Here is a 19,330-nt window from a genome sequence, read left to right on the forward strand (position 1 = left end):
GTCTTACGAACATGCTCTTGGAATAGAACTCGTTTGTACATAGGGGACTTACTGTACAACCTTATGTGTGTGTCTGTTCAGACACCTTATTGAACATAATTGCTGATTCACTAACATTGGACTCACGGCCAACAGCATCATCACTCACGTGTGAACAAAGCTTACATCACACACGAGTTTTCTCCATCAGGCACATCCCAGCCTTCCTGCACTCTGAGTACTAGCCAGTGCTTCAGCACCCCACCTTGGAGACATTTTAAACAGTGAAATCATGCCAAAGCCCCACAAAAACTAAAAAACCCTGGCACTAAATAGATCACGATAAAGACATTCATCTATAGTGTTTGATGCAATAAGAAGGCAGAGCATGGCCTTGCCTGACCTCAGCTGGGTCCATGCATGCTAGTGACTCAAATTTTCCCCACTCCATACATGTCCTTCAAAGACAATGAAACCACTGAAAGTACTGATTTAGGGTTACAAAAATTTTGAGCGAGTTGGTAAATTTATAAATATAGAATCTGTGAATAATGAGGATTGACTATACTGATGAAAAGCTATCTTCTCAAGAACATGTAAAAATTAAAAGTCTCAGACATACACACATGTACTTGCACGCACACCCACACTCACACACACTCCCACTGGAAACATACCTTTTGTATTTCTGAGAAAAAACAAAACATTCTGGTCCAGAAACTCCTCAGGAACAGGAGTACAAAGCACCTGGAGATACGTCTTTTCCACCATTTGCTTAACAGTTTTCTGAAACATAGGGACCAAAAAAGTCACCCTGAGATATACCCATGCACCCAAATCACCTAACATTTGTGTATACCTGAGCTCTCTCTCCATGCACTGGCTGAACTTACTTCCCAGTGGACCACAGACATGAGCTAAAATTCATCCAGGGGGACTTCCCTGATGGTCCAGTGGCTAAGACTCCATGCTCCCAATGCAGGGGGCCCAAGTTCAATCCCTGGTCAGGAAACTCAAGCCCACATGCTGCAACTAAGACCTGGAGCAGCCAAATAAAAAAATAACTTTAAAAAATAAAATAAAATTCACTCAGATGCTGAACTCTAAGCCTGACTCTTCCACCAACTGGCCACTGCAGCTACACTTGAATAAACTGAATTGAGCAGTATCCTAATCAAGCTTCTCTGGACTACAAATTGCAACAAACCAGTCTTGAATTCAGGTTTTTTGCAGGGAGGCATATTCGTGGGGCAACTGAGAGTAATTTCAATTAGCACAGCTCAGGCCAAATGACTCCATCCTAACTCTCCCTGGGGCTTGTGCAGTGAAGGGCTAACCCAGCAGACCTGGGTTGTCCAAACCCTACACATTCCAAAGGTGCTCAAGACTAGCCCTGGCACTTCCCTGGTGGTCCAGTGCTTAAGACTTCACCTTCCAATGCGGTTGGTGTTGGGTTGAGCCCTGACTGGAGAGCTAAGATCCCACATGCCTTGCAGCCAGATAACCAAAACATAAAACAGAAGCAATACTGTAACAAATTCAATAGACTTTAAAAATGGTTGACATAAAAAAAAACAATCTTTAAAAAAAGGAAAAGGCTAGCCCTGAACCAGTTCCCAGGTGATGACCTTTAAGCTTTTGGAACATCCTGGCTGATATGAGCATCTCTGTAGACCTGGGCCCTTATGTTATGCTGGAGAGTTTACACTAAAAATGTGATTTATGGTGAACTGATTTTGTTTGCCTGGGGAACTGGGTCATACTGCCTCAGTTTGACCTCTGCAAAGTAGAATGGGCTGCTGAATAACTGTGCGGACTTCATGCAGACATGACTGATCCCCACTAAAAACCCTGGACACCAAGGCTTGGGTGAACTCCTCTGATTGGCACAACCTCCTATGTATTGTCTCACACTGGGAACTTCCCTGGTGGTCCAGTGTCTACGACTCCATACTCCCAACTCAGGAGGGCCAAGGTTCAATCCCTGATCAGGGAACTAGATCTCACGTGCCACAACTAAAGATCCCATGTGCCACAGCTAAGACCTGGCACAGACAAATAAAGTATAATGTTTTTTTAAAAGAAGAATGAATGCTGCCCTGGCAGCCCCATTTGGAAAGGACAACTCGTTCTTTCTTACACCTGGACTCTGCCCTGTATGCCTTGTTCTCTGTTCACTCTAATCTTCATCCTTTCACTGAAATAAACTATAACCATGAGTACAAACTGAACTGAACTGATGAGTACAAAAGATTTTCTGGGTCCTGTGAGTCATTCTGGCAGATCATTTAATCTGAGGAGGACCTCGGGGACCCCCAACACAGGATTCCATCATCTCTAGTCCAACACAGGATGTTCCTTAACATTTTTCGTTTTTTCTTTTCTGGCCACACTGTGTGGCATGTGGGGTCTTAGTTCCCCAATTAGGGATCGAACCTGAGATCCCTGCATTGGAAGCACAGAGTCTTAACCCCTGGACCATCAGGGAAATCCAACAGGACACATTTCTTGTATGAACTGTGTCAGTTACCCAGACTCATCCGAGGACATGAAATTCCCATTACCCTACCCAAGAGGAGAAAGAGCCACACGTACTTTGACGGGGAGGTTCTCTATACTCTCGAGGTCCATCTCTTCCTCCTCAAGGCTGATGGGAGGACGATGCATAGAATACCTTCTCAGCTGCAGATTCTTAGCTGCAAAACATGATGCAAGGCACAAGATGAAAAACTTGGAAAACGAGGTTTCTGGTCACCTAGACCAGACCTGCATCTCGGACGTTAGTATATTTCACTCAGTGGGCGTGCTATGAAAAAGCTGGGTGTTGGGCCCTGCTGGTAGTTCAGTAGTAAAGAATCTGCCTGCCAACGCAGGAGACACAGGTTCAATTCCTGATCCAGGAAGACCCCACAAGCCACGGAGCAACAAAGCCTGTGCTCCGTAACTACTGAACCTGTGCCACAGAGCCTAGGAGCCACAGTTACTAAGCCTAAGAGAGCCACAGCCACTGAAGCTAGTGCGCCCTAGTGCCTGTCTTCACAAGAGAAGGCACTGCAGGGAGAAGCCTGGTCACCACCACTAGAGAGTAACCCCCTCTACTAAATAAAAGAATAAAATTATGTTTTAAAAATTAGTTGGATGTACATTTTTTACAAATGAATCCTACTGTAGCCTTGGCTCACATTATACTTGGGAGAATTGTGTTGTGCTTTTGATGGTCCTCAGTTGGAATTTTAATTTGCGTGTGAGAGTGTACAAGCTTGTTTCAGCTACAGTGTCCAATGAGTGACATCTCTGAGATTCTTACTTAGAGATGGGGCTTTATCCTTAGGATGAGATTATAGTTAACATGTTAGCATCTACTCCTTTTTCACTATAAAACTTAAAACTGGTGGGGGATGGAAAGAAAACTAAATACAATCAATGTATGTCTCCCAAGTCTACTGTTATTGATGGGATCTGAAAATCTCACAGCCTACCAGTCACAACCCTGAGTTTCTGATGAAGCCCACAGAGAAGGGAGAGCTTTCTCAAACTGCTTGGCTTTTCCTCCAAAAGGCACTGGACAAAGTCCAGACTTTGGAACAAATCAACATGTGTGGTGTGAACCCTCTCTGCAGAGGGTTTTCTCATCCATAAAACGGGACAATAATATCGATTGGGGTGAGATTTGGGAGGATTAGACTACAGGTTGGCTGAGTGTTGAGCATGCTGGCTAGCAGAGGAAGCAGTCCACAGCTGGGAGAACTAGCATTATCAGAGCAAGAGCAACAGCCCACAGACAAAAATACACCATCGAGGGGCTTCCCCAGTGATCCAGCCAGTGGATAAGACTCCATGCTTCCACTGCAGGGGATAAGGGTTCAATCCCTGGTCGGGGAACTAAGATTCTACATGCCATGCAATGCAGCCAAAGAAAAAGATTTAAAAAAAAAAAACGCTGCCAAGTGCACTCAATGCCACAGTGTTATATGCTTAGAAGTGGACAAAATGCTGTTTCATGTTGCATGTTTTACCACGATAAAAAGAAAAGAAAAATACACTTGGAAGGAATATTAATTTGCTTTGCCGGAGACTGTCCTAACCCTTCTCTCCAAGCAGCCTCCTCCCTCCCAATTCTTTCCCGATCACGGATTTATTGGTAATAAAGCAGGAAGCCATCAGTAAACATGACTGTCTCTCACGACCACCATCTGTCTTATCAAAATTCAACCCACACAAATCTTAGTAAGAATGGAGGGCCTGTATTTCTAAACTTGTATTCCTCTCCTCTAACACCCCCAATTTTCACTAGAGAGGGGGTTATGTTTTGGTTAAAAATAAATTGTTCTGAAAAAATTAAGATGACAACAGGAAACACTGCACATCACCCCAATCCTTTTTCTCCCGATTTTATTTTTAATTTTTAAGGGGTTTTTTTCAATGATTTTTTTCCTTTTGACTGTGGTGGGCCTTTGTTGCTACCGCTTTCTCTAGCTGCAGTGAGCAGGGGCTACCCCTCAGTGTGCAGGCTTCTCATTGGGGTGGCTTCTCTTGTTGAGGAGCACAGACTCTAGACTGTGGGCTTAGCAGTCGTGGCACACAGGCTTAGTTGCTCCACAGCATGTGGAATCTTCCTGGGCCAGAGATCAAATCCACATTCCCTACACTGCAAGGCGGATTCTTAAACACTGGACCACTGGCGAAGCCCAAGATGTTTTCTTTTTTAATATTTATTTGCATGTATTTGTTTGGCTGCACTTGGCCTCAGCTGTGGCATGCGGGATCCTCAATCTTCATAAAATGTCGTGCAGGCACTTCAGTTGCAGCATGTGGGATCTAGTTCCTTGACCAGGGATCAAACTCAGGCCCCCTGCATTGGAAGCTCAGAGTTGTAGCCACTGGAAAACCAGGGAAGTCCTTCCCCTCTGACTTTCAAACACTCAGTATCTTGGTAAAGTACCTCGTCTAACTTCCGCTATTGTAAGGAAAGGTGAGTTACAGGAGAAATGGGGAGGAAATGGGTTGTTGGGCTCTGCTGGCAACGTGATGATCTGGGGCAGGATTTCAGTTTAGGCTCTACCAGCACTTGGGGCTGGGTCCTCCTGTGTCAAGGGAGCACAGTCCTGCCCACACCTTGACCTTGAACTTTTAGCCCCCAGAGCTGGGAAAGAAGGCTGTGGTGTTGTTCTAAGCGATCCAGTCTGTGGTCCTTAGTTACGGCAGCCCTGGGTAACTAATAATGAACCTATTAACACCCAGCACGTTCTCCTTGTATAAAACTTCTTACTAAGTCTCAGCTTCACATAAGTAAAAAGCAGAGGCTGATTTTAGTCTGGGCAAGTCAACCCCTCCCTCCGGGTGAATGCCCCCCAGTGCCCCTCACTCCCAATTCCATACCTGATGCTCTATCTATCGACTCCACTTTTTGAAACTCGGTCTCTTCTTCGTCTTCTTCCTCTTCAGACAAGCCAGGAATGTCATCATCTTTACAGCCACATAAAGCGAAAGAAGAAAAATAAAACGGAATTGTTTCACCGTGCCAGCCCCGGGGAATCACCACTCTCCTTGGTGCTGAGAGTTGGACTGTGGCCCTGGGAGAGTCTGTTGAAGGCCACAGAATCTCTTGAAGCCCATAGCCTATTATGGCCTGTTGAAGGAGGTCACCAAGAGGAGGGACCACTGCTCAACCCGAGTGCTGTCCTCAGGCATTCAGGAGCTGTTCACCCCTGCCCTGTCCTGGGGATGCCCACCCTGGGAGCCACTTCAAGGATGCACCTGGATAGATCAGCTGTGGTGGGAACCTCAAGGTGCTGTGGGTGCCTGAACCCCGGGAAGGGCTCTCTATAAACTCTTACGTGCTGGTGAGCAGGCAGTAAACTCATCCAGCCACGCCCAAGACCACCACCTACTGATCAGAGTGGCTGCATCTTTCTCTGGTCTCTCCTTGCCCTCCGTGTATGGGGGCGGTTTGCAAACCAACACACAGTCCCATAGAAATATCCCAGTTACTGGAGACAACCTTAAAGGACACAAAGGAAGACCTGTGCAAATTCTCCAGGAGAGGAGAGTTACATAGGATAATCACATCGTTACAAGCAGCCCAAAAGAAATATAAGTGACCAACACGCACCCAAAAAGAGGCTCAACCCCACTAATTTATCACACAAACGTACGTTAGAATGAGGACCTGCATCCAATCCCCTTTCATCTAGGGGACTGGTCAAAATTTTCATGATAATACTCAGTGTTGGCGAGGATGTTGGCAAACAGGCACCCCATCACTGTAGCTGGGTGTGGACTGGCAGGGCCTTTCTGGAGAGCAGTGTGGCAGGACCCGTTCAAACCACAAATTCACACACCCACCACACTTCCAGTTCTACTTTTAAAAGTCTCTCCCATAATATAAAGAAAGTGTACAAAGTGTACAAAAGGACACATTGTGTCATTGTGTGTAAAATAAAACACTGTGGCAGGATAAATGTCCATTCATTAGGGAACAGGTAAATAAAATATGGTACGACTCTAAAGCTACATAGATCTATAGTTACGGACAAAATTCTCCAAGATATCTTTGAGGGAGGACAAGTCACAAAATACTATATATAGTATGACCTTATATATGATTTTAGGAGCTCTCTCTAGACATGTTGGGAGAAGGCAGTGGCACCCCACTCCAGTATTCCTGCCTGGAAAATCCCATGGACGGAGGAGCCTGGTAGACTGCAGTCCATGGGGTCGCTGAGGTCGGACACAACTGAGCGACTTCACTTTCACTTTTCACTTTCATGCACTGGAGAAGGAAATGGCAACCCACTCCAGTGTTCTTGCCTGGAGAATCCCAGGGACAGGGGAGCCTGGTGGGCTGCCGTCTATGGGGTCACACAGAGTTGGACACAACTGAAGTGACTTACCAGCAGCAGCAGCTATACATGTTATCATTGCTCCAGGGGATCTTCCCAACCCAGGGATCGGACCCAGGTCTCCTGAATTTCAGGCTGATTCTTTACCAGCTGAGCCACTAGGGAAGCCCAAGAATACTGGAGTGGGTAGCCTATCCCTTCTCCAGCAGATCTTCACGACCCAGGAATTGAACCGGGGTCTCCTGTATGGCAGATGGATTCTCTACCAGCTGAGCTACCAAGGAAGCCTTATCATTATATAGATATCATTATATATAAAGATAAAGATGATAATGATATTGAATATAGATAGATAAATTGATTTCAGAAAAGATCTGGCGGGATGTACAGCAAACTACCAATAATGGTTACCTATAGGAATGGGACGGAGAAGGCACTGGAGACCCACTCCGGTACTCTTGCCTGGAAAATCCCATGGATGGAGGGGCCTGGTGGGCTGAAGTCCAGGGGGTCGCTAGGAGTTGGACACGACTGAGCAACTTCACTTTCCCTTTTCACTTTCAAGCACTGGAGAAGGAAATGGCAACCCACTCCAGTGTTCTTGCCTGGAGAATCCCAGGGACGGGGGAGCCTGGTGGGCTGCTGTCTCTGGGGTCGCACAGAGTCGGACAGGACTGAAGTGACTGAGCAGCAGCATAGGAACGGGATGCACTTCCCAGGTGGCTCAGTGGCAAAGAATCCACCTGCCAAACAGGACATGTGGGTCTGATCCCTGGGCTGGGAGATCCCCCGGAGAAGAAAATGGCAACCCACTCCAGTATTCTTACCTAGGAAATGCCATGGACAGAGGGGCCTGGTGGGCTACAGTCCATAGAGTGGCAAAGAGTCGGACACGACTAAGCAACTAAACAGCGACAACATAGGAACGGGAGCAGGGCCTAGGGGCGAGTGAGGGCTTATCTTGTACTTTCTATGTTTCTAAGTTCTACGTTATGTGAATTTTTAAGGGAATATCTTCCAGTAATACTTGCTGGAAATATTCACTACTTAATACTGTGCAACTTTTAGATTACTGCATAACTTTGCAATTTCTAAAAATTACTGTGTAAAAATGCAAGCAAGTTATTAAGTGATCTGGACAGTATGATTTCATTTTGTTATTTCAAGAAACAACACAAGTTTAGCTATTAGAACAGCATCTTGAACTAGATGCTGCTGGTCTAGACACCCCTCTTTCCTCACGACCAGCATCTATTTGTCTCCATTCAAACAATTTTTAACTAAGAGCAGAGAGTTTTGACTCCATAAAGCAGTGGTCACTAACCTTTTTAGCACCAGGGACTGGTTTCATAGAAGACAATTTTTTCCACAGATGTGGTGAGGGGGCTGGTTATGGGATGATTCAAGCAAGTTACGTTTATTTTGCAGTCACTGATCTGACAGGGGGCAGAGCTCAGGCAGTCATGTGAGTGATGGGGAACGGCTGTAAATACAGATGAAGATTCATTCACTACCTCGCTGCTCACATCCTGCTGTGCAGCCTGGTCCCTAACAGGCTCAGGCGTTGAGGACCACTGCCATAAAGGATCCAATAAAACTGTCCAAGGATCTTTGTGAGCCTACAGGCTTAATGAGCAGAAGGGGAGTGATAGTGTGAGACGTGAGCTGAGGAGAGGTCCTCTCTCCCCACCTCTGCCCAGGACCCAACATCCAATACCATCCTGGTATCTCCAGGAGCAGTAACTTTGAGTTTCCAGGAACAGCATCCTCAGCAGGGAATATATTTGCATTCTCAACATGTGAGGACAAGGAGAAGATGCAGAAAAGGAGAGAAGAATGCTGGGGCGGGGGCAGGGGTTGTAAAGACAGACCAGAAACAGACATAGCTCTTGGGGGATTTCCGAGCACCCTTTGCAGGGGGACCCTCTGAAGTGAGTAAAATCTCCTTCTGCATAGAAGAGGGACATCCTGCCAGGAGGCAATGGGCTAAACATGTGTGAGTATATACAGCACAACAGACAGCCACCGAACTATGAACAGAAGCCTTCAGAGGTCACAAGAAGTCCAAGTTGCGTAAGTCACATCCATTTCTTAGGATCTTGGGATATACATATATATATACATATTTTTAAGGATATGTATATATATAATACTTAAAATTTATGCTTATATATATATTAACTACACAAACTCAACGTTACTGAACTTTGTGGTACATGTGAAATAGTCAATCCTGTGCATTTATCTTTGTATCCACAATTTCACTTAGTGATAATGAAAAAGTCTAAATTCTAGGTCCTAGTTTTTTTTTTTCTAGGTCCTATTATAATAAAACATCCAGATCCAAAGGTCTGCCAGGGAAGAAGGGGGCGGATAATAAGTTAGATTCCAAATGTTATGAGTCATCTCTCTGGGTGTCATTTACAATTCATTATTATTGTTTATTTGTGGGCTTGCATTTTTCTACAGTGAGTATGTGTATTATTTTGTGTGAAGAGGGTATACTTAAAATATATGAATGTGACTACTACCTTTCAAGTAACTAAAAAGTTCTGTGTGACTCTGCCTTCCCACCCAGTGGAAGGCCCTGTAGGGGATCCAGAAAGTCTCCTGAAGATGTGACATTAGCACAGAAGGCTGACATTGACGTTAATGAGACGTGTGTGTGCTGCTAAGTCACTTCAGTCGTGTCCAACTCTTTGCGACTCCATGGATGGTAGCCCACCAGGCTCCTCTGTCCATGGGATTCTCCAGGCAAGAATACCAGAGTGGGCTGCCATTTCCTTCTCCAGAGGATCTTCCCAACCCAGGGATCAAACCTGTATCTCTTGAGGCTCCTGCTTTGCAGACAGATTCTTTACCACTGAGCCGCCAGGGAAGCCCTTGGTTAATGAGACACAGCACACAAACCCAGGCCATGACAACTGCACTGATGCCAATACTCCTGCTGGGAGAAAACCTGCGTGTTTCTCAGTCTCCTTCCCCAACAAGCACCTCTCTAAGTGTCCCCTGCCCTCTGTCTTGTCTCCCCCTGTCCCCACCCCTAAGCCCTCTCCATGTCCCTGGGCCGGAACAGCCTCCTCCGTGGAGAGTTCTGGGCATCAGTCACTGTTGCTATCTTTATTTGAAATGCTCGATTGTTCAACATAAACGTTTACATCTGCTGTAATGTTTTAACACCTTGTTTCGATGTTACTTTACAAGTGCTGGGCGGGAGCCTAGAAAGATAAGAAGGGGTGCTCTTCTCCACCAAGGTGGACCTTGTCATCATCTGGCAGAGTGAGCGTGACGTGTCCCTCTCAGCCCCTGGGCCACTTCTCCATCCATCTACTGCATGCCGTTGGACAGTGACTCATATTTTTCTGAATCTTTATTATGTGATCTGTGGGGATGAGTTCGTTGACCTTCTATGTGCCATGGCTTGCCCATCTGTAAAATGGGATAATACACCCCCTGGACATGAGCTTGACTAAACTCAGGGGAGTTGGTGATGGACAGGGAGGCCTGGCGTTCTGCAGTCCATGGGGTCGCAGAGTCGGACATGACTGAGGGACTGAACTGAATACACCTACGGTTAATAGTTGATTTACGCGTTTGGGGGCTTCCCAGGTGGCCCTAGTGGTAACCAACGCTCCTGCCAATCAATGCAGGAGACACAAGAGACGCGGGTGCAATCCCTGGGTCGGGAAGATCTCCTGGAGGAGGGCACTGGCAACCCACTCCGGTATTCTTGCCTGAAGAATACCATGAACAGAGGAGCCTGGTGGGCTACAGTTCATGGGGTTGCAGAGTCTGGGCACGACTGAAGCGACTTAGCACGCACACATATGTGTTAGGAACTGTACCTGGTACTGATGCAGTGATGTGTTTGCTGTGATTACTTATCTAAGTGGGCTTGTCCGGTTCACCTAGTGCCTGGACTGTGCCTGGACAGGGTGGGCAGCAATAAGCATTTGCGGACTGTCTGGGAGGCCAAAAGTGGCGGGTGGGCGGGGATCTGCCTTCCTAGCCGGAATGGTGGGAACGAACAGGGCCGAAGGGGGCACGGCGGGAAGGCGGCCGGGGGCTCACCGATCTCCACCTCCACCTCCTCGGGCACCACCTTGCGGTAAAAGAAGAGAGTCGAAGCGCCCTCCTCGTCGCTGGTCTGGTTGAGGAAGTGCAGGATGAGTTCTTCGGCCTTGCCGTCGTTGCGGTTTAGCAGCTCCTCGAAGAGCTGAGGGTCTGTGATGCCGAAGGCGTTATACACGCGGTCGCGCATCCACAGCACTCGCAGGTCGTCCATGGCGCGGCAGGGCTGAACACAGCTCAGCGCTCAGCAAGCTGAGCGCCGGGCCGGCGTCCGTGGCAACGGCGCCCCTAGCAACGGGCGCCCCGGCAACGGCCGCCGCTGGCGCGTGGGGGCACAGCCCCGGGCCCTGCAGAACCTACGCGCGCCAGTACTGGAGCCCAGAGCTCACAGAGGCGCGAACCAAGACTCGGGAGGGTGGCGCTGAGCCTCTGGGGAAGGGCCGGGGCGCCCCAGCCTGCGCGCGGAGGGTGGTCGGGGCTCTTCTCCCGGATGGGCGCCCCCTTCCTCCTGGGAGGACCAAGGTGAGCAGAGCAGCGGCATGCAATATTGAAAGACCGGCCAGGGCCAGTCTCAGCTGCCGAGGGTCTGCAGGCCTGGAGGTGAGTCAGGAGACTTGTAGGCGCTGGATGTGCAAAGCCTCCCGCTTTTCCACCGCCAGCCTGTCTGGGAACGTCCCGCCCGCACTGTCGACAAGAAAACGGGCAAAACAGGTGACAGAGATGGCCTCGGCATCTCGGAGGTGGTAGAGGCAAAATTGGACGCCAGGCAAAAGGACTTCAGTCTGAGCCCTCGGTCACTCTGGATCAAAGGGCGTCAGAAGAGCAAATACATAGCGAAGATTTCCAAGAGGCAAGTGCCTTCTGGTGTACCAGGATCAGGGAGGGGGTAGCCCCAAGAAGGGAAACTGGCTACAGGATCAAAGGCTTTGTAGTCAAGTCAAAGCATAATAAAGCAAAACACCCGTCGTCTCAAAAATAGATATATTTATTTTTCATTAGTAAAGGGAAGTTGAATACTGATAGGAAGATGCAAATTCGTCCTTTCATGCATTTGTGGATCTTTTAACTTGTTCAGTCCTTTCCCCTCACAGAATTGAGCCCCTAGATTCAGAATTGGGCTGAATCTAGCCTTCTTACTGGATTTTCCCATCAAGGAACAAGTGGAATGTTCTAAGTATTAAAATTCTCAACCAAAGTTCAGCCTGGGTGTTGAAAAATTGTCACTCCAAACTGTCTTATTTTCATCATCTTGAACTAAGATTTGCTGAAGATACACCAGATGGCAAGCAAGCAAACCTGGCTTTAACTTTAATAAGGTTGTTTGTAAATGCAGACTGAGGAACAGCTGATGCTGTTATTTCTCTTTTCCAAAATGAATCAGGCCCTAAAGTGTCTCAATTTTTAATTCATAGACATAAAAGTTACCTAATGCTATACACAATCTATGCCTTATTAAACTACTGCAGAATGAAAAGTGGGATCAGAGTGTTGTTATAAAATACTCATTCCATAAATGAGGACCGAGGAGCTTTCAGTGAAAGGTGAGTCCCCTCAAAGTCCCACCCATGATGAATGGCCAGTCCAAGGCTCAGCATGACCTCCAACCACCCCTCTTTGCACTCCTTGATTCAGCACAATCACACCACTGCAAGGACCCTCTTCATCCTTGCAGGGCAAAATCAACCTCTATTTTACTGAAGAAATCCTTTGGATTTTTATTTTAGAATGAACAGCTGAATGGAAAGTGGAGAATGTGGCAGTAGTGACATTTCGAGTTAGCGAAATAAACAGATACTTGGCATCATCCAGACAATTGACTGTTTTTCCTCTGGAAGTTTGCTATCACAGGAATGAAGTTACTTCTTAACAACCGTATACATAATACTTCTACCAAATCACTTGCAAACAAAACAGAGCAACAGCTCTGGTCACGTGACATTAGAACCAATAACTATATAAAGAAAGAAAATTTACCCTGAAGCCTACAAGATGTCATCAAACTCTAATTCTTGAGAGTTCTTTCACAAAAATTAGAACTAATAATTTGTGTTTAATAATACCATTAAATTCTACAGAACTACTACATAGGTTTCAACTGAAAAGTGACTCTTCACTTTCTGTTCTATGCCCTGATAAAGGTAAAGTGGTCCCCCTGACAACTGCCAGTGGGGGGTGGAAAAGAATTCTGGCAGATCCTGTAGGTTTCCTGTTTACTAGTCAGTCAACAGTGCCCTGAAATTGTTGGTTTCCTAAAAATGAATTAGTTATCTTATTACAATAAACCCTTGCAGTAAAGTAAAATAATAAAAATTAAGAACTTGTAAGAGACAAGTCTGAGCCCGCAAGGCATTAACCACATTTTGTATTCACCCACCAGAAGTGTCCAACCTTGTTTCTTTCTGGGGAAACTTAACATTGAGAGCAGAATCATTTTTAAGTTTCATCAGCATCATTTTGTTTGATATTTTAAGATGAGGGACAACATCTCATGGAGGAGTAGCGTAGCATCTTGACTACAATTAAGAAGGTTTAATGTTAGAGTCACAGTTACGTCATGATGTTCGGTTCATGCCCCTCAGCAAACAGGCCTTGAAATCACCTGAAAAGATACACTTAAATTCAGGGCCACCATGATCTTAGCTTGTAATGAAAGTCCCAAACTCTCTCCTACCAGCGAGGGTGAAGGAGACAAGCAGGTCTCTTCATGTGAATTACTCAAAATGTTAAGAAAGGGAAACACAGCAGGTTTCTTTTGAAAATAAATATCTAAAACCCGTTACAGTAAAATATGAAAAATGAACATAACATAAGAATACAGGACAGATCAAAATGTTCAACTGGACTGATTCAAATGTCAAGTGAAAAGATGAATTTAAACTGAAGATTATACATAATGGCTTAGTAAGAATTGGTTTTCAACTGATCTTAGTAGTTTTAAAAAGTTTAAGTGCCTTTTTCACACATTTATTTAGAATTAGTCTGAATTATAATTATACTGTTCTCAAGGACAGGTTCGACCTCTTCATGGTAAAATATCTTAATTTATATTTTATTATAAAAATATACAAAATACTACTTTTTACCTTTCCTTCTTCACTCAGTATAAACCCTTTTTGGTTCAGGAACATCAGCCAACTAAATTCAAATCATATCCATATTATGTCTTCTAAAGTCACACTGGATTTTAAGGCTCAGTACACAGTTTATCTTCTCAAATATACAATTATCATAATTGGTTTTATGTAAGGATAACAGGATAAAAGTCTTTAAAAAAATATACAAGTGGGATAAACATTTTGTTGCATGTTATTTTATCCCATTTTCTGCAATTATTAAAACAAGACAAAACTGTACAAATAATTCTACTTGTAATTCTAGATAGCATACAATGAAAAAGTTTGCATACTTTTAATTAAGCAAAATATAATAAATGTGAATCTTTTGATTACCCATCATTAAATTTTTTTAAAACTACTTAGCTTCAGCTGTTGGAAAATATTATCTGACAACTTCAGGTGACAGAATAATTCTAGCTTTTTTTTTTTTTTTTTTTCAATAAAATGAAAAGGAATCATATATCTAAGACTATTTTCAACTTGCCATTCAAAATTGGCTTCTCTCTCCCACGCCTGTATTTTTAAAAACAACCATAACATAACTTTTGCATGAACTTACATTTGCTCATCATAAAAACTGAAAGAAATTTATATATCTGAAATTGAGAAAGTTTACAAAATACTTAACATATGAGGAAGAGGTATATCTTACAGATTTGGCTATCTCATAAGGCAATTGATGAAGATGGAATTTTTCCTATCATCAATTTAACATAAGGAATTCTACAACATGATAATTCTCCATAAATCTGAAAGCTTGTTGGATACTTCAATATGATCACGCCAGGTCATCACTGAACTTTGAAGAAAGTAATCTGAATGAGAAAGGAACAAATTTGGTGCCTGCACCAACGTAGAATTTGTTCTGAAATTCTACCCTATAAAAAAAAAAAAGTATTAATGAAAGATTCTGAATAACATCTCCTACATTTCTTAAAACAACATTTACTAAGTTAAAAAAAAGTTCCTGTACTTCCAAACATGCTTCATTCCATATATGCTCTTGGCACAAATACTTTTACTGAGGTAAAACACACACACACACTGACCCTTTGTTGGCTTTCTCATGAAGGAAATGCTGACACCTCATGTTACCTCCCACTCTATGGACATTCACACGAGAATCAGGAACCTCTCTCTCCTCGTAACTGCACACACAGACAAGTAATCTGATATATATTGTAAAACATTAAGAAATATGGCTTACAATGAGATAAAGTAACTTGTCAGACCCAAAATAAGTTGAAAATATTAAATACACATAATTATTCATCAAGTATAAACTTGCTTTTTACATGTCAGGGACAATAGTTCAGAAACAAAATAGAATTTTAACTCAGGGGATCAGAATACAGATCTCAATACTGGGAAGGAAAGAACTAGCCTAAATAATGTATGTACACATATTACTGGAAATGTTTTATGTGTGTATATATTGGGGGGGAGGTGGTGTTACTGTCTTAAATAACAGTTCTGAAGCTCAATTCCAAACTCACCAGTGGAGGCGGATGGCGTGAAGAAATGCAGAAAGCCCTTCCATGATCAAAAGGATGAAGATTGTCAATACTGCAAAGAGAGCGATCACCGGGAGCAGCACCAAGACCCCGTAGGTTGTGTCTACCCGGAGGCCGACGTGCATCAGCATGGCCCACAGGACCTCGGACAACTCTGCATGGGAAGCATTCTGCAGAGTTAACCTCTGTTGACCTTCAGTGAGTCACTTCCATTAGCTAGCTAGACTGAGTTTCCTTCTGAGAAATTTTGAATTGTTCTCTCTAAAATAAACACACACCCATAAAAGATATAATCTGCTCCTCATGTAAAAATTACTTGAGCAACTTAATCATCTCAAATGTGGATGACTTGACATTCCAGAGAAATCAGAGGTCTGCCTGCCTGCCAAGGAGAGATCTTGACCCAGATGGGGGTCTGGCTGGCTCGGTCCCAGTGCAGCCCTGAATCAGGCAGTGGCAAGCTGGGCATCAGTCCTGACTCAGCCACTAACTGATCAGGCGGGTGATCCAGCACCAGCACCGAACCTCACTGGGCCTTAGTCTCCTCCTCTGCAGTAGAAGATGGTGGACCACAGCATCCCCTCCAACCAGAAAAGTCTCAACTCGCGGCTATGCTTATAAAAATATCAGTGTACCAACCAGCAAAAGAACACCTCTATCACCTGGTGATTTTTCACAAGTACAGATAGTCTTTGCACAACGGAGCAGGGGCAGAACAGTGACCAGCGAAAGCATCCTTAATGGTCAACGGGGAAAATGACAGTTGTTCTGGGACCTTTCAAAATTACTGTCAAAACATTAAAACACTCTCTTATTCTTGGTTATAAATGCATAAGGAAATAAAAAAAAGAGTGAATCTATCTTTTAAACGTTAGAAACACTGAGTATTAAATTGTTGGGAGGATTTGGTAAGAAGAACTTATCAAGGGTGATTTGAACAGCCTTCTTCTCACGTGACCTGGCAAAGCCAGGCACCTAGACACAGAGCAAGCCTTCTCCCTAATACCTGGCATGCTGTCTACTCTTTTCCAAGTCTGGATCAGCTTCTACAGTGTGCTTTGCACCTTCCAAGTCCTGAACTAACTCCTGGAGCTTCTGCGGCATCACGGCTGGGACGCCAGCATCTTCCGTGCGTTACTAAGTTCCCCTGCTGCAAACTGCACCTCTCGAACAGCAGCAGTGGCACACCCCACGTCAGCTCTTTCTCCTAAACTCCTGTTACATTCTGTTTGCATTTCACTTCCAACATATCACTGTTTGTTTCTCTGGTGCATTTTTTCATCTTTGTTGGCCAATTCCCTCAGTTCAGGGATCCATTTTTAAATGCCAGGTGAGTTTACCGCTGGCCCACAGGAGGCAACCCCACCATGCGCTTTGCTGTCTGGGCACAAACTGAGCAGCAGGTTCAGGGACCAATGGGGAAAATGACAGTTGTTCTGGGACCTTTCAAAATTATCAAAACATGAAAACACTCTCTTATTCTTGTTTATAAATGCATAAGGAAATGAAGAAACAGGGACCAATCATAACAGGCTCTGAAAAAGTGATGTCGCTGGTTTCTGCTCATGAAGCGCATGTGTATTATTTACATAGTGACTTGTAGGCTAAAAGGCCAGCAGTGGAGACTGTGCTTTGTACTCATATACTCAGATTTTATCGTAGAAACTGAAATTTCAACTGTGTTTTTGGGTGGCTGGTGAGACTTAAGTAAATGGAGGTAACTGAAATCCATGCATCACCAGAGCATGCAAAAGAAGAACTATCTGTAATCAAAACTATTTCAGGACTTGTTTGACATAACTAGACCATCACACTTGGTAAGGCAGGGCTGAATTAAAATAACAATAAAAACAAAAATAATGATGGTCAGAGCAGAGGGAGTAAAATACTTATGCCAGAGGTTCCTAAGCCTTTTCGGTCCTGAAAACAACTCGTGTCCCAGTGGATTTTCCCACAGCACCCTGAAGTCAAAAGAAATACCCAGGAGACCAGGGCAGTAAGTAGTCAAGTCCAAACAACCTAACAGTCCCCATTCACACAGTATCATAGACAGTGCCCTTTCCATGAACATTTTCTGGTGTCCCACAGTGCCCCCGTAAGTTAACTGAGGTGTTGAGGGGTATCTTGGCCCAGAGTTTGGGAACGGCAGGTCAAACTAGAAACTTACGTGCGTGAGCCAAACTGAGTGCCCAAAGCCTCAGGTACGAAGCAGTGTTAGAGATGCATCCCAGACAGTACTCGATGGAATGAATTACTTGAGTCATTAATATTTCTCCAAAATCAAACTACGAGAGATGACACAACGTGGGTTAGATTCTGTACATGATATGCACGACAGTGACAGGCCTGGCTTCTGGAATGCTGCTGAGGACATGCTGGAGCGTGAGGGACAGGGAGTCATGCGATCTGAGTTCTGCTCACAGCTCTGCCACTACCCAGCTTTCCATCTACAGAGCTCCCACTCCCCTGTCCCCAGGATGTGACCCCACAGGTGAGCTCAGGGCGCTGGACCAGAACTCTGGAACTCTGATGCCACAACCGCCATGGCCCTCAGACAGCCCAATGAGCTGCTCTTAGTAATTATAAAACGTATCATGAAAACCAGGCATCCACCAACCACAAGATTAGAATATTGTGAATGTATGTGTGTTTAATGGATAAGAGCACCTTAATACAAGTCTGAGAACAAGAAACTATAAAGAGTCCCTACCAGTGAAAAGACTAGAACTCTGGGCAAGATGCCTCTCACGTTCTTCCAGGTCTGCTTTTTGTGTTTTCATGACCTTAGAACGTTAATTATTGTCTCAAATTAAAGCACTAAATTACATAATAATTACAAAAGGCTAACTGAAAGAAATCTTGTTTAGTCCTCATTGAACAGCCAAAGAGTTTCTAAGAAAATAAAGCAGCCAAGAGCAGCGAACACGCTGGTTCTGTCCGCCAGGACTGCGCTCCCCTTCCCTGGGAGGAGATGCTTCTGCTCCCGTCTCACCCTGGATCCACCAGTTCAGTTCAGTTCAGTTCAGTTCAGTCACTCACTTGTGTCTGACTCTTCGCGACCCCATGAATCGCAGCACGCCAGGCCTCCCTGTCCATCACCAACTCTTGGAGTTCACAGACTCAAGTCCATCAAGTCCGTGATGCCATCCAGCCATCTCATCATCGGTCGTCCCCTTCTCCTCCTGCCCTCAATCCCTCCCAGCATCAGAGTCTTTTCCAATGAGTCAACTCTTTGCATGAGGTGGCCAAAGTACTGGAGTTTCAGCTTTAGCATCATTCCTTCCAAAGAAATCCCAGGGTTGATCTCCTTCAGAATGGACTGGTTGGACCTCCCTGCAGTCCAAGGGACTTTCAAGAGTCTTCTCCAACACCACAGTTCAAAAGCATCAATTCTTCAGCGCTCAGCCTTCTTCACAGTCCAACTCTCACATCCACACATAACCACTGGAAAAACCATAGCCTTGACTAGACGAACCTTAGTTGGCAAAGTGATGTCTCTGCTTTTCAATATGCTATCTAGGTTGGTCATAACTTTTCTTCCAAGGAGTAAGCATCATTTAATTTCATGGCTGCTGTCACCATCTGCAGTGATTGTGGAGCCCCCAAAAATAAAGCCTGACACTGTTTCCACTGTTTCCCCATCTATTTGCCATGAAGTGATGGGACGGACAGATGCCATGATCTTCGTTTTCTGAATGTTGAGCTTTAAGCCAACTTTTCGCTCTCCTCTTTCACTTTCATCAAGAGGCTTTTTAGTTCCTCTTCCCTTTTTGCCGTAAGAGTGGTGTCATCTGCATATCTGAGGTTA

General features: G+C 44.8%; 2 protein-coding genes across 2 annotated transcripts in view; both read right to left on the reverse strand.

Annotated features, from left to right (window-relative positions):
- DNAH10 (dynein axonemal heavy chain 10) overlaps nucleotides 1-11,114 on the reverse strand; it is a 168,288-nt gene extending 157,174 nt beyond the window's left edge. Inside the window, exons 1-4 of the mRNA XM_004017564.6 lie at nucleotides 10,893-11,114; nucleotides 5,359-5,445; nucleotides 2,575-2,675; nucleotides 657-765 (exon numbers count right to left, since the gene is read on the reverse strand). Coding sequence (XP_004017613.2) covers nucleotides 657-765; nucleotides 2,575-2,675; nucleotides 5,359-5,445; nucleotides 10,893-11,106 — 511 coding nt within the window. The 5' untranslated portion in view covers nucleotides 11,107-11,114. The remainder of the gene's footprint in view (nucleotides 1-656; nucleotides 766-2,574; nucleotides 2,676-5,358; nucleotides 5,446-10,892) is intronic.
- A 745-nt stretch (nucleotides 11,115-11,859) lies between these two features.
- Nucleotides 11,860-19,330, reverse strand: part of ATP6V0A2 (ATPase H+ transporting V0 subunit a2) — a 43,300-nt gene continuing 35,829 nt past the window's right edge. The window contains exons 18-20 of the mRNA XM_012097690.4: nucleotides 17,690-17,807; nucleotides 15,505-15,676; nucleotides 11,860-14,886 (exon numbers count right to left, since the gene is read on the reverse strand). Of these exons, the coding sequence (XP_011953080.2) occupies nucleotides 14,787-14,886; nucleotides 15,505-15,676; nucleotides 17,690-17,807 (390 nt within the window). The 3' untranslated portion in view covers nucleotides 11,860-14,786. The remainder of the gene's footprint in view (nucleotides 14,887-15,504; nucleotides 15,677-17,689; nucleotides 17,808-19,330) is intronic.

Source organism: Ovis aries, chromosome 17, assembly GCF_016772045.2.
Source record: "Ovis aries strain OAR_USU_Benz2616 breed Rambouillet chromosome 17, ARS-UI_Ramb_v3.0, whole genome shotgun sequence".
NCBI lineage: Eukaryota > Metazoa > Chordata > Mammalia > Artiodactyla > Bovidae > Ovis > Ovis aries.